General features: G+C 49.2%; 1 protein-coding gene across 1 annotated transcript in view; it reads right to left on the bottom strand.

The window, feature by feature from the left end:
* The window catches only part of CLSTN2 (calsyntenin 2), a 572,396-nt gene extending 559,852 nt beyond the window's left edge, over positions 1-12,544 (bottom strand). Inside the window, exon 1 of the mRNA XM_036991730.2 lies at positions 12,148-12,544. Within this exon, the coding sequence (XP_036847625.2) occupies positions 12,148-12,535 (388 nt within the window). The 5' untranslated portion in view covers positions 12,536-12,544. The remainder of the gene's footprint in view (positions 1-12,147) is intronic.
* Positions 12,545-15,341: the final 2,797 nt, after the last annotated feature.

Genomic DNA, 15,341 nt, shown 5'->3' with positions numbered 1-15,341 from the left:
ATACCTGTACCATGAGGAATGGCAATGCCCTCCTGTGCCTCCTGGGGTGCCTACTCTGGTGCCCATGTGGGCGGGCTGGTTACTGGCAGAGCTTAAATTCCCCAAGTCAGGGTTGTCCGGGTCCTGGGGAGAGAGGATGTCCATGTGCACACCTTCCCCTCCAGCCATGCAGCTGCCCACACCCAGCACTGGGTTGTCTCATTCAAAGGCCCAACGCTGAGAAAAACTTCAACCCGCCAGTGCTGGCAGCCAACCTGGGCAGGAGCCCAGTTTCCACGGATCTGGGGCCAGCCACTGCCAGCTTTTAGATGACAGAAGGTGTCTCACGGACTCTCCCTGGAGGGCCCACACAATTTGGGCACAGGAGCTGATATCATCACTCCACTATGATTTCAGCACCATGACAGAGACCCACCTGTCTCACACAACCACCACATGCTCCAGACAGCCTGCCAGGCTGCCAAAAATGCCACCACCATGTGATTTGCTTGCCTTGTGTGTTGAACAATGCCCCCTCCTTCCAAAGGCAAGCATCACCAAATGGGACCACACATCACATCCTCTTACCTTGGTTTACAGGGAAGTCAGAAGTGTTTCCTCTCTGATGAGATCATGTAAGCAGAACTTCGGGTACCAGTATCCTGCAGACTTGGTGCAGATGCTATGGCAGCTCCAAATTTCCTATATAGGAGCCCATATGGTTGGAGGTGTGAATCAGGTGACCTGTTTGGAAACTGTAGCTGCTGAGCAAGCCCTGTGACTTCAGTAGGATTGGATGGTTCTTATCAATAGAAGTAGCAAAGTTTTCTAAAAATGCTTTTACTCACATTTTCCATCAGATTGAGAAAACAAATTTTAAGACTAAGATGGTGAAATCTCAGCATTTTAAGAAGTGGTTCCAGAGAGCAGCCCTCTACCTCCAAAAGCACACCTTGGTGCCAACAAGGTCTTGAAGAGAGAAACTGTGGTGGGTGGGGGGCAGGAAGAGAGATCACAGGATGGGGGGATGGGGAGTTGCGAGGGGTGCTGAAAGGTAGACACAACACTTCTGCCAACGCTTCCCTGCACCCCACTGGGCTCTGGGACAAAGCTGGTGGCACATGTCTCAAAGCAACACTCCAGGAAAAGCTACAGCTTCAGGCAAAGATTCTTGGCTGGTCTCTGCCTTGAAGTCCTCTAGGTAGCACAGCTGGGAGTTAACTACTAGAAGATCAGGGTGACCAGGAGGCAGTGGGTGTTGAAAGAGGACAAAGTTGCAAGTGCAATTTAAAAATGCTTCATTCATAATATCTAATGAAAAGAAGAAGAAATCACTAAGGTCTTAAATATGATTCACAATTAATAATCAAGCAAGATACAACCCATCTTGATATTTCTGATGAGGTGATAAAGCTGAAATAATTGGTTTTCCTTTGGGAAAAATAAATGCCAACAAAAAGAGAGACAGGAAGGTAAAATCTAGATCTTGAATGTGAAATTCTTTTTACTCCAATTACAAACCATTTTAGTCACCTTTTCTGTGCAAATGACCATCCAACCTCCCACAAACAAACAAAAACAACACCCCAAAAAGGAAGGAAATAAAGAGAAAGAAGGAGGGAAGGAAGGAAGGGAGGGAAAGAAGGAGAAAGGCCATTAAAGTACCATGAACTGTAAACTCAGTACTTTCTCTCAGTCTCCAGGATTTCTGTGAGTTTCCTGAGTGATGGCTTGTCTTCTAGTTCTTGGCTTTAAGTCCTGATTCTTAATCCTTCCCAGGCAGGGTCTGGAGGGGCAAACTGGGGCAATTTGCAGCAGAGAGGCGTGCAAAGTATCACTGGCAGAGCACAAGGAAGTGAGATTCTAAGACTGTGTGGGCTTAAACGGTCCTTGCATGTTGGCTTGGAGGACCAGAATAAGAGGTTTTCTGACTCCAGAGGCAGAGGAAAGAATCCCCACACCAAAATTGTTTCCCTACACACTATTCACATCTAACCGTTATCAATTCATTCCTTTGGGTTAGCATCACTCACGGTAGATTTGGAACCACTAGCTACAGGGCAGGCTGATATCTGAGACAAACTGCATTTCAGAGGGGCCTGGTTTGTGAAATACAGTGAAAATTTGTCCCAGGAGAGGAACTGTGGGCTTGAAAATTTGAAGGAGCAGAAAGAATTGGAAAAGTAAACATTCTGAATCCCAGACCACCAAACCCACCACAGTCAGGCTAAGGGCCTCCTTCCTGATTCTTCATAGCTTTTATAATGTATCCTCTCCCCTCGGTGCATATATCCAGGGGGGAGGAGGCAAGGACAGGAGGTCCTGCAAATAGGCATGGTCCCCTCAGGAGATGGGGCATTCCTGGAGACAAGCTACTGCAGAAGACCCAGATCCTCACTCCGGAAACTTCCCTTGAGAAGCAAGCTTGCAGCAAGACAGCCACTACTCCCTCTCTAGGGTCCTCACTCTCCAGTCCCAGCAGGTAAAGGGACAGTGGTCTGTGGCCCCCACCCAGGTAGGCCTGAAGACAGACCCCAGGTAAGGAGGTTAGGCCCTATTTCCATCTCCCTCTCACTCTTGTTTCTTCTCCTATTAGTATCCCAAGGCCTTGCTCCGCAGTCTCCAGATGGTCAAGAGAAGGGGGCTAAATGGGGAGCAGCAGCTGGCCCAGGGGAAGATGACCATCTTGATGCCCAAGTAGGGCACTAAAGTCTGGCTGGCCACCCAGAACCACTTGGAGATGCCCTGTCCACACCTGGGGTTGCTGGGTGCATTTTCTGAACTAAGACTGAAGTTTCCTTAGAGCATTTGGCCTGAGCATCCAGCAGAAGCATCTCTGGCTTCAGGTGCAGAGTGACAAGCTTAGTGTCTCCTGGCAGCACAAGAGAGTGAGACTAAATACCTAACCATGTTCTGCAGCTACGTAAGTCCAGTACAAACTGTACTGCTGCAAAGGAAATCATAAATAATGCATCCGAAGACCAAGACTTTAATATTTTTGAAGGGTTTCATTTCTCCTCCCTTCCAACTTTGATACATGTACTTACTTAACAAGGGTCTGGGGAGGGTTAATTGAATTAATGTATGTAAAGTGCTTTGAGTTTGAAGAGAATACACAATATAAATGGAAGTGTCACTAAAAAGGTTAATCTAATTTACATCTAACACTTTCAGTTCATGGTGTTAATGAACTATATCCTTTTAGAGAGTGATTAATTTACAGAAATGTGATTATTTTTCCTAATGCTATATATGGGTCAGCTTCTCCTATTACTATATCTAACTTTATAGAAGAATTCAGCATTTTATAAATTAAAATAATAAATCAAATACCCCTGTAATGGTTATATTTCATTAATTACAAGGAGACATGCATTAGATTAACATTTATCTATTTTAATTAATTTGCTGCAATGAAGTTACCCATGCAAATTGGAAAACAACACATCAACTTGACAGAATATTAACAGTTTTGACTGGTCCTTCCCTGAAAATTTATGGGCCTGCAACTGCTGCATTCATCCTGTAACTATGGTGACCACCAGGTGTGTGACATATGCAGGCTGAACATCAAAGAACTGGGAAGGGACATAATGCTGAATTGAGACTTCTCCTGAACAAATTGGTAAGGCAGTTTAAAGAAAGATGTAGGGTTTTGTTTGGGGGCTTTGAATCCCAAAGTCTTAAAACAAATTTCCTTAGATCTGATCACCTTATTTTCTTAGAAACTTTGTCCTTTCAAAGGGCACTCAGAGCCACTTCCCTGTGGACACTCAAAACTTTCTTGGGTAGAGGAGGGAGATGCCACAAAGTCAGTCCCAGAGGGCTGGGTGTTTTGGCCAGCGCCTCCCACAGATCAGTGGGCTCGGGTCACGTGACTTGGAGACCAGTCTTTCCTTCATCTTCCACAGTGATTTTCTTGTCAAACTTGTGTGAAGACTGCAAATTTATTTAACTATATAATACAACAGACTTCATGGAAATGTAAAGTAGCAACAGTCACAAAAATGATGTGGCTTTTTTCAAATTGGTCACTTTTAAGTCAAATCTCAGCCAATTAAGCATTTTTAGAAGCGATGAAAGTGATGTTTTACAGCCTTTCCCAGTGAGAATTCCCATGGCACATGCTGGAGCTGACTCCCTCACACACTCTGGTGTGGTTAATGTTCTCCTGATTCATGTGCAGATCTGAGTGTTCTCGACCTTTACAAAGTGAATGCTGTTAATTGGTTTGGAAGGCTAGGCAGGTAACCAAAGAGGAGAGACCTGATGAGCAGTTCCCACCAGTGACCAAAGGCAGGAAGTAGTATGACCAGGAGACACAGGGGCAGAGCCCTGAGGGACTCACAACCAGCATGGGTGACATCACCTGGCACGCCCTCACTCCCGCAAACTCAGCCTTCACTCTGGACCTCAGAGAGTGCCGGGCCCTGGGCACACCAAGGTGACCAGGATGCTTCCCTGCGAGGGGCTCCCAGGCTGCCTGGGGACACAGGAAGGCAACAGGCACCTTGGTGGGGGAAACTAGAGGTGGTGAGCCGTAGAGGGACAAGGCCCCATGCATCAGTAGCCTTGCAACTCATGCAAAGAAATAGTCCCCTGGGGAACTGTTAGGGGAGTGCTTTTTGACCTTGGCTGGACTTTAGAAATACCTCAGAGTTTTAACCAAATCCCAAGTCCCAACCTGGGGGTGGGGGGCTCCAGGCATCATTGTCATTTTAAAACTCTCTCATGCGAATCCACTGTGCCTCAGGGTTGAGAATCACTGACAAGAGAGAAGAGGGTTGAAGTCTTGCAACTCGAGCCTCCTCTGGTGCAAGGATGCACAGGGGCCCAGCTGCCTTGTTACAACAGGGAGCCTCACCACTGATGACAAACCCCAGCCCTCTCAAGATAGATCCAAACTCTAGTTTTGCCTAAAAATAAGCAGAAGTTTTCTGTAGGTGTTTCTCTTCCTGGCCTTTGCTCTATGAATATCTGAGCTATCTGAAGGGGTGACAGTGGGTAAGGGAGAGACAGAAGGAGGGAGAAGAGCTGGCTTCCTCCAGGATGGGAGCCAGTAGCCTGTCCCCTCTCCTATCACCAAGTACCCCTCCCCCATGACAATGTCATGTGAGAATGGACCTCAGGAACTGGAGCCCCGTGGTGGCAAAGATTCTGCCACCTCTCTCAACTTCAAGAGCAAAGAGTAGCAGCAGACTGCTGGGGACATCAAGAGGCCATGATGTTCAGACAAAGGGCATCACAGGCAGTAACCTGTGAGGGACAGAAACCTGAAGAATGCCAAGAAGGTTAAGGTATTCTCAGAGCCCTGGGGCCCTAACAGACCCTAGCATGGATGATGGAGGATGCAGTTCACGATGGGACAGATTGGTGGGACTGGAGTTCTCACAACCCATCCTGGCAGCAGGGTCAAAATTAGAATCTGATGCTTTCATTCACCAGAGATACTGAATAAGGCAGTAGCAATGGGGGGGGTATAAAGGGGAACAGGAAAGTTCTAGATGATTACATGTAGAATCAACTGGGCAGGATGAGGGATGGAGTGTAATGGAGGAGGACAGATAAACACGCTGGAGACCCGGGGCACTCTGGCTCCGGGGAGCACATGGATGTTGCACCTTTCACCCAGACAGAAGCCACAGCGTAGGCAGCAAATTCCTGGAGGAAAGATGAGAAGATGGGGGGCACAGATGGGGTTGCTGGTGCCCCAGGGCATCCTAGATGGGACAGACATTGAATGAGCCTCTGAGAGGGGCACAAGATGAACTAGGAGAAAAACTGGTCGGGACCACAGATGGCCCTGGGAGCACTGATATATGCGGAGGGCACTGAGCTGGGGACAAACAGGATCCTGAGATGGTATCAGAGACAAGTTCCTGTTTGGAGGACTAGAAAACCACTAAGAAACAAGAGAAATGGGTGTTAGGTGGTATCATCCATGACATCACCTGGCTCCCTGGTGCTGGATTGCAATCAACTGCATGCAGTCTGACCCACAGATCTGATTTCTGCCTCTGTTGCTGCTTGCCCTGGGTGTTCATTTACCAACCTGTAAAACAGGTGTTTATTTCACCTATTGACATAGGTAAAATCCTCCCCTGACATTAGAATAATAAAAGATAAATAGGCCATCTTATGAACATCAAAATACCTGCTACCCCATGACACCATCTCCTCCCACCCTTGGCACACTCACTCTTCAGCAGCCCTTCCTCATTCTCCCTGTGTCCAGCCTTTAGGTATATCTAATATACTTGAACACACTTGTAGTATCCTTTATTAACCCTGCCTGCCTGAAAAAAAAGGAGTCAGAAGAGGGACATGTTTAACCCAAAAGAATGACCCGCTGGGTAGGTCTTTCTGCTTCAGCTCTGCATCTCAGACTGTGCACTACAGACAGCTGCCCTCTCTGCTGTGACAGCGTGACAGTGGAGGAAGGCCTCAAGCTGCCTGGGCAAGAAGCAAGGCCACTCCACTGCTGATGGAGAAGTGAATCAGTGAGGCACCCAGAGAGACTGCCTCTTTCAGCAGGTTTGTAGTGAAACCCACATGTCCTCAGACGAGGCTCCTCAGGGTAGCAGAGCCTCTCTGGCAGCAGCGCCTTCCTCGACAGGCAGCACTTCCTTCCAGTAGGTGAGCCTGTGTGATGTGGGAAACCCTTGTCTGCCACACTGTTCCAGGTTCAAATCTCAGTTCTACCATCTCCAAGCTGGGAGGCCTTGGGCAAGTTAATTCACTTCTCTGAACTGCAGAAATAAATGTCTCTTGTCTATAAGCCACCTCACCTACAGTATTTTCATCACAGCATCCCCAGCTGATTAAGATGGTGACCTTCTCTCCTACTCAGTACCAGTGTCTTGAGCCCAGCACCCTTCCCGCAGGGCAGTCCTCTGGTCATGCACCCTCAGACCTGCCATCCCAAAGGAAACGCTCCCCCAGGTCCACTTAGTGCTGGGCTGGATAACTGATAATCAAAATAATGACCTGTTTCAAACTGTCATTTGATTATCATAGCTTCAGCCACCCCCTTCCATGCAAACACACATCATCACAGAGGTGGTCTTAAAAAAAGGATGTGTCTCTGCTTCCTGGGACAGTAGGGCTGGGGCAAAGTACTAACAGGGCAGGGCACCTCTCCTTATAGCCCAGATCACAGCACAGCAGCTCCTGCTCCGGGGATGAGAACCCGCACACATCTGACACTGGCACATGGCGACATGTTTATGTGTTTATTTACATGGCACACACGGCTGAGCACTCTGAGCCAGCCCTGCGTTAAGTGCCAGGGCTTTTGAGATGACTGAGGAGAGGGCCTTGGCCTCAAAGGCATTCATGGACTAGTGAAAGGGGTAAATGTTTTACAATTCAAGTCAAATGTGTGTGTGTATGCATGTGTATTTATGTTTATAAACATCTGTGTGTGATATCTCCACACACATGCGTACATACACAAAGAGGGAGAGGAAGAAAAAGAGAGGCAGAACAGAGTTTGAGCTGAGATACAACAAAGTTACTGGATTGCCAAAAAGCCAGAAATGGTGACTTTTATCAAATCTCAGATGACAGAACCCTGTGTTTAATGATCCCTAATCCCAATCACTGTGTATGTAGTACCACCTACATACCATGAACTGGGCTAAGTGATTTCTAAGCACTATCCTGACAACAATTTTACAAGGTAGAGCATTGTGTTCCCATTTTATAGAAAAGAAACTGAAGCTCCAAAAAGTTAACTTATTTGCCCAAAATTAGCTAGGAAGCAGAAGAGCCAGGATTGGAACCCAGGTTTCTCTGGCTCCTAAGCCCAAATTGTACTTCATAATGAAGAGGAAAAAACATCCAAAACATCTATGTCAACAATCACTAGCATTGCAATTGCAAGCAGGTGGCTTCACTAAGCCAGTTACCACTGACTGCCCAGCTCACAGCCAGCGCCTAGGTGGCAGGGTGCCCTCAAGATGATGGAAGAGTCAGGATGAGACTCCAGCCTTCAGGGCTTACAGAGCAGTGCTAGAGCCAGACAAGGAGCACGGGCATGCCAGAAAGGGAGCCACAGGTTTCTGGGGATGGCCAGCTTGGGGAACCAGTCAGGAAGGTTCCTAGGGGAGACCATGCCTAAGCCTGGCTGTGTCTTGAGTAACAAATAATTAGGCTAAAGAAGGTGACCTTGTAGCCTGGAGACACAGTCCAGACCATCTAGGATGAGAATGAGCACATCCGGGTCCAGGAACCACAGGTGACTGAGGACGGCGGCAAGTTAGCATACGTTGCACTTGTGTATTGCTGGGGGCTTTTTGCCATTTGTGTTCCAGTTGGGGAAATAACTGCCACACCCCTAAGAGATACATGCTACTTGCCCAGAGATGATTTAGGACAACTCACCATAAAAAGTCCACACCACTCTTGCCCCTGTGGGAAGTTCTGCAATGCGCAGCTTGGAATCTACAAGGGTTTTGAATCTGTGAGAGGGAGGATGCGGCTGCTGCTCAAAGCAAGAGCTCTGGTTTCCATGGACGGAAGCAAGACCCACTTCCTCGCCTCACCAGCAGGTCTTAAATAACACGCCTGGGCTCCCCTCCTGCTGGGGGCAGGACCACGGGGTCCCCTGGGGAACTTGGATACAAACAGCTCAGCTTCCCTGCCCTTACTAGATCTTTTTTTAAACCGACCGGGGAGAATATCTAATGAATAGTCAGGGGGCAATTGGGCATGGTGACCCTTCTTATTCTCACCCCAGTGCCACTCTTCTACTGGTGGTCTTGGCAAGTCATTTACCCTCGCTCAGACTTAGTTTCTTCATCTGTGAAATAGGCTACCACCAGCCCTGCCTGGATTGTAAAAATTAGAGACTGCTCAAGTAAAGGGATTAAGACAGTGCCTGTTACATACTGAGGAGGATCTTCAAAAAGGACAATTACTACAACTATACTTCAACACTTAAAATGCTGCTCTGTTCTCTCACCTTCCTCTTACCAAATGCTGCTTTTGAAAGCCCTCTTGCTTCTCCATCTCCCTTGTCTGGGTCCCCGCACATAGTGGCTGTACTTTGGACAAAGCTGTTGGCTGTCATTCTCTTCAAATTTGTACGTAAAAATCTTCTCTCTCCAACTAGATCAAAGCTCTCCAAGAAGGTGCAGGTGAGGTGGGAATGGGGGGTGGCCTTCTGATATCTGCCAGGACTCCTTCAGACCACTAATCCAGGCTCTGGGCACACTGGTGAGCATTACAAAAAGCAACGGTCTCTACTCAAGTATTGTCCCGAATGACTTATGCCTGGATGTGAGAAATGGGGAGGGGCTGTGCACCAGCTCTCTGAGACCTGAAGCCATTGATATATCGCTAAATTTAGCACAAACCTTATGATGTGTGTCTAGATTGCATTGCCTTCTTTCCCTGTGATAAGACATGTCTCTCTCTGCCCTAGAGAGTCCTTGGGTCCACAATACGTTCCCAGCTTTGCTCCTAAAAGGTGTGCATGAGATCTGGTCTTTGAAAGGAATGCAAGAAGTGTGTTTGTCTTTTTTGAAGAGCTAAGATATAGGAGAGTAGAGGGAAGTGGTTAAAATAACTGCCTGGGCACTGTATTATTTCTGAAATTAGGAATATGTTGGCAATGAAAGTACAGTAATTCTGTGAAAACCCCAAACAGTTGTCAAGAATTAGCTGCTGCTCCATTCCCTATGGCAAGAAGCAAGGAACACAAAGGCAGAACAAGGTGCGCACCACAGACACGACATCACAGGAGCCCGAAGCTGGGAAGGCATGCTTCCAGACAGTTTTCCAGAGGGTGCATTCAACTCGGCCAAGCAGCCTGATGCCACAGCCCCCATTTTCTTCTACACATGAATATAGAATAGTATGAAGGAAGAAAGCTGTTTTTTCTTCAATCTTCCTCACATGCCTTTCTGACTTTTCTCTTTTTCAGTAATGAGAATAACAATGATTTGAACCTTAGAAATAGCAAAATCAGTGGCAGGGTGCATTTCACATGAAGCATACCTTTATTATCTTAAATGTTCTTCCGAGATTATATGAGATTTGGAAACATAAAATGCAAGTGCATTGTAATAAAGAAAGTCAGTCCTTGTAAATACCAACTAAAGTGTCATAATAAATGTCTCTGTTTTGATCAAATATTCCACATTTGTCTTTTTTTTTTTTTTTAATGCAGCTAACAGCGCTCTTTGCAGCCCCCCAGTGGATGGAAGGGGAAAGATGGAAGAACAAGGAGGGATTCAGATAGCACTCCTGTGCTGTATGGCAGATCAACTTTTTACACTGGGAAGACAAATGGCTTGTTTGCACCGAATGAATATGTTCTTAGTGGGGAAGATGAAAAGTGTTTGTTAAAATGCACATAATTATAAACATAAGTGAGAATCACTGAGAGCCTAGATTTTTTTTTTCTTTTTAATCTTTCTCTCTTATCTCTGCACATCTTTCCATTCCAACCTGAGAATTCAGCAACGCATAAGCACACCAAGTCCTCTTCCCAAACAAGTTTTCCCCCAGTAAGTACTTCACTTGCTGGGAGCAACCTTGTTTGTAGCCATCTGTTTATAAATAAACCATTTGTTCTGCTACAAAGCGATGAAAAATATTCAAAGACATGTCATTTGCCTCTTTAACAAAGTGTCTATGTTGGGAAAGGAGAGCAAAAGGTTTGGAAATTCACCTTTTTTATTACTGTTTTCACCAAAACAACAGTCTCTCAGAATGATTCCTTCATATCAACAACTGTTTTACCACACTCTGTGACATTCTCTTAATGAGTTTTTCTTTGTCTTTCCCCCAAAGAAAATGCGTATGGTGTGCAGATGAAGGGGGTGATGATGAAAAGAAATAAGATGTCTGCTTATAATATAGTTCCAAAACCATGTCCCCACAAAATTAAAAGATGACAGAATAACAGAAGCTCCCCTGTTCTTCTCAAATTTATCACTCAAAAGTTGAGAGAGAAGTATTCCTGAGGCCCCCTCGCCCCACCATGGAGAGTAATTAAACTAGGTATATACTCCCTCCCTGAGCCACTGGTAAACTGTAGTTTAAGCCAGCTTGCAAATCAGGTTGCGTCTAATAGAGAGTCTCTTTTACCTATAGGCGCAAACCTCTGTCCTCTGACAGTCAGCCAAGATTCCAGAGACCACGGTCCCGGTTCCTTGTTGGCTGGCATTTAGGCCACAGCCCTCAAACCACGCATACGCCCGCCTTGTCAACAGCGCAGAGAATCAACAAGTTATCACTAAGCTTGGCGCTCAAGCCCACATCTGTCACTGCCTCCCCTGCTACCCCCAACCCCCGTACTCCTTGCCTGTTTCTCCCCCCACAGTCCGGCAAACACGCGACCTTCTCTTTCTGATCCGCCCTCCAGGCGCCCACACCCCGGCGCTCTTCACTGCGCTCCCAGGCAGCTGTCAAAGTCCGCGTCTCGCCAGCCTACAGTCTCCTGACAGCGCCGGCGTTCACCGGGATCTGGCTTCCTTCGGGGCTGGGGGCAGGGAGGTCAGGATATCCAGCCGAAGCCGGGGCGGAGGAGGGGCGCCTGGATGGGCGCCTCTGCCGCGGGGAGCCCAAGCGCAGTCGTTAAGGCTGTGGGGAGCACCACGTCTCGCACTTCCTCCGGGCCCCGCCGTCCACCCAGAGGGCGCCCCTCTGCAGGGGCTCAGAGCCGCCCTGGGGAAGCCTGGGGCCAGCCAGGGGGCCTTCTCTAGAGCCTGCAAGTTTCCACCCCATCCCCGAGCTGGGAGCCAAGCTCTGCTCCCACCTTTGAAATCTCCGCCGCTGCAGCTTCCTTCCGGGCAGGAGCAGACTACTGCCTCTCCCGGCGGCGCCGGCGCCCTGCTCCAGCCTTCCCGGCGGGAGCCGTGACCCACGCACTGACCCCCACTTCAGCACAGACCGCCCCCAAAGTTATCCAGACTCCCCAGACCTCGCCTCGTCCTCGGTCCCGGACCCCGCCCAAGGCTTGGGCCGGCGTCTGCAGGTGGAACCTGTCTGGTCCAGGGCGGAGGGCGCTCACTTCGGAGATCTCGGGCGCACGGAGGCCGTGAAAACTGCAGTACCGGAGGTGTGCAAATCTATTGTGAGCCCGGTCTCCCCGCCGCTGGCTCCTCCAGCCTGCCCTGCCTCCCTCCTCCGAGAGGAAGAAACTTCCCCAACACCCACCTTTAGCCGCGAGGAGGCGGCGCCGCCGGCTGCCCCCGCCGCCGCCGCCACTGCCGCCGCTGCCGCTCCCCACGCCCAGCGCCAGCAGGAGCGGCACCCAGTACAGCCTCCCAGTCAGCATCCTCGCCGCCGCCGCCAACGAGCTGCCGCTGCCGCCTGCTGCCCGCGCCGGCTCTCGCCTCCAGGGCACGCCGCGCCACGGGCCGCCTCGCCTCGCCGGCTGGGTGCACTTCGGGTGCCGCCGCGCTCGGCCTCCGGTGCCCGCCGCCGCGCCGCTGGCTCGCCGGCAGCAGCCGCGCTCACTGGCGCGGACCCGGAGCCGCTCCGCGCTCACCCCGGCACGGCCCGTGACGTCACGGAGGGAGGGAGGCGGCTCCTGCATATTCATGAGACGCGGACACCGGCTTCGGATTCTGCGCTCCCGGCTCCGCGGCCCCGACCCCCAACTTTCCTCCAGCGTCCTCCCGCTCCAGTTAGGGCTCGGCTCCCAGAGGACGCTGGTGGGCTGCTGCAGGGAGCCCGCGGCAGGTGCCTCGGCTCTGGCTCTCCAAATAAGGTCCTCAGGAGATGGTGGGCTCCCACGAAAAGTGGTCACCTGGGGCCTGAATGTCGTCTGAGGGGACGCAGGGGACCCTGCCCTGCCACGCCCTTGGAGCTGACATCCGTGCGGAGGGGCTGGCGGGCGTCGCTGCGGGTCCTGCCCTCGGCCCGGTCTCTGGCAGCTCTCTGCCGCCTGGACTGGGGAGGGCGCCAGGCCCACGCTGGAGCTGGACAGCGCGAGCGCTGCTCTCCAGTTGTCAGGCAGGGCAAATCGCCGTGGACCTGGCGGGCAATGGCCAGACTCGCACCCTCTTGTAGAGGCAGGGGCAGCCACGACTCTCAGAGGCTGAGGGAGCTCTCAAGGCTCTCAGAAGCGGCAAACTTGGGGTGCTGGGCCTGCCAAGGCTGCAATGAGGACCTAAATATCCTTGCGGTATGGTGCCCAGGCAAGAAGTTACCACCTTTATGACAAGAGGTTGTCACTCCCCATGCCTAAGACCAGGCCATCTGACATCACGCCTTGTAACATCACATGCTGCTGCGTAATTGTCCGTTCCCTGAGTGCTGGGACCACAGACGCATGCCTTGAGGATCCCCCACCACCCACAGGCCACACAAGGTTCATCAGGATTAACTTGAGGCTCAATCTAAATCCTTGGCCATATTTGCACATATGCAGGGCCAGTGTCACAATTCAGGGTTCATAGCAATCGACGGGGAAATAAGATAGATAGAAAAAACAACGAAAGTCTTTTATTTATTCATTGATGCAACACACTTACTGAGCACCCAGACTGTTTGTATCATCCTGCCAGTGGGCTCTCGATTAGACATTAGGGATCCCAAGACCAAAGAGAGTTGTCTGTCTTCTCAAAGCTTTTGTTCCCCATCTGGGGAGCGAGAGAGGGCAGTAAAAGGCAATTACAATGATTTGTAAGTGTTACCGCCCTGCACAATCTCTAGGTTGCTAGTTGTGAGCCTATACAAATCAATTAACAAAATATATGTATTGCAACGGTGTCTAAACAGCATCCTATAAATAATAACTGTAGCTTGGGGTACTCAGCAAAGCCATAAAATCCATTAATAACCCTCATGTTGCTCAGCCTCTGCCCCACTCTGGCAGCTCACCTGGAGCCGCTGCAGGTGTGAAGGCCAACTCTTCTGCATCTCCAGGCACCAGGAGATGTTTGGGGGTGGTGGGAGGGGGGCAACTGTGAATCACAGTGGCTGCAGGAAGGCTCAGACCAGGCAGAGCACTTCACCTACAAATCTCCTTTAACTATACAGCCAACATCTCTGCTATTATTCTCATTTCTCACATGACAAAATATAGACATGGGGAAGTTAGGGCAACTTCCTTGTCCAAAGTCAGAGAGCTGACAAACGCTGCAGACCAACACCAGGATCTTGCCTCTTTCAGACTTGGTGTCAGGATTCAAAAAGGATGGCATGGAGAAGGGGAAGCTGACATAGGAAGAAACTCAAGGAAACCAACAAAAAGAGGAGAAATTTGAATTTTTCTCATTTTCTTCCATTTACCCTCCATCCAATTACATATCTGGCTTACCTTTATTTTCTTCAATAAGTAGATTAATCTTACTGATCCACCTGCACTGTCCTTTGAGGTCATTCTATGGGGTTTCATTGGGATCAATTAGTTAGTTCCAAAAATTATACATTCAAATACAGACCAAATAATGAGAAAGAAAGGGAAATACAGCTGATTGGAAAGCATCCCCACCCCCAGTAGTAGATTACAAAGAAAGAACACAGCAGAGAAAGACACCAGGGGCAGAGCAGTGACCCAAAGGCACAGCATTGCTAGCTAGCCTCCATCTCCTTCTCTACAAATGGGGTAATATTGATGCCTATTGTGGAAAATCAATCAATGGCCCCCATTTGTTCATGCCATCCTGAATTCATTCCCTTTGGATACACTCTCCAACCCTAAATCAGAGCTTGGCCATATGACTTACTTTGACCCATAGACCCGTAACATGCATGTTTCTTCTTCCTTTCTTGGACCCCTGCCACTAGCACAAGAACAAGCCCATGGCAAGCTGCAGGAGGGTGAGAGATAACAGGGAGTAGAGCTAAGCTGTGCAGCCCTCCAAGACCACCCAAGGCTGCTCAGCACCAGCTGACCCACCAGTTCACCACAGACACATGAGCAAGCCCAGCTAAGATCAGCCAAGCCTGGCCCACATCAGAGCTGCCCAGTAGACTCATGAGAAACAATAAATAGCTGTTGAATTAAGCCTCTATGGTTTTCTTTGAAGGGGGGCTGATTAGGGAGCATTACAGCTACTTCATAAGGTCATTACAAAAAGTAAATGAGACAATGTACGTGAAACCCTCAGTATGGTGCCTGGCATATAGTCAATGTCCAAAAAAAATAAAAAATCTCCCTCTTAACCCTACTTCCCAAGTCTCTGAAATGCCATTTGGCAGATTTGTCTCATCTGAAAGAAGGGCATCCACAACCTGTCTGGGGATGAAAGTGAGTAAGTTCAGCCTTGGAAATACTCAGGCCACAAAGCTTCAAGCCCATGTCATCTGGTCCCCATTTGTTCATGCCATCCTGAATGAACAAATTCTGTGCCCTCTGGAACACTGCTGTGCCCTCTGCTTCTGATGGGCTACTGCAGATG

The sequence above is a fragment of the Manis javanica genome, chromosome 3 (genome assembly GCF_040802235.1).
Source record: "Manis javanica isolate MJ-LG chromosome 3, MJ_LKY, whole genome shotgun sequence".
NCBI classification, from domain to species: domain Eukaryota; kingdom Metazoa; phylum Chordata; class Mammalia; order Pholidota; family Manidae; genus Manis; species Manis javanica.
The sequence above is the reverse complement of the archived record's forward strand: the minus strand, read 5'-3'. Positions and strand labels throughout refer to the sequence as shown.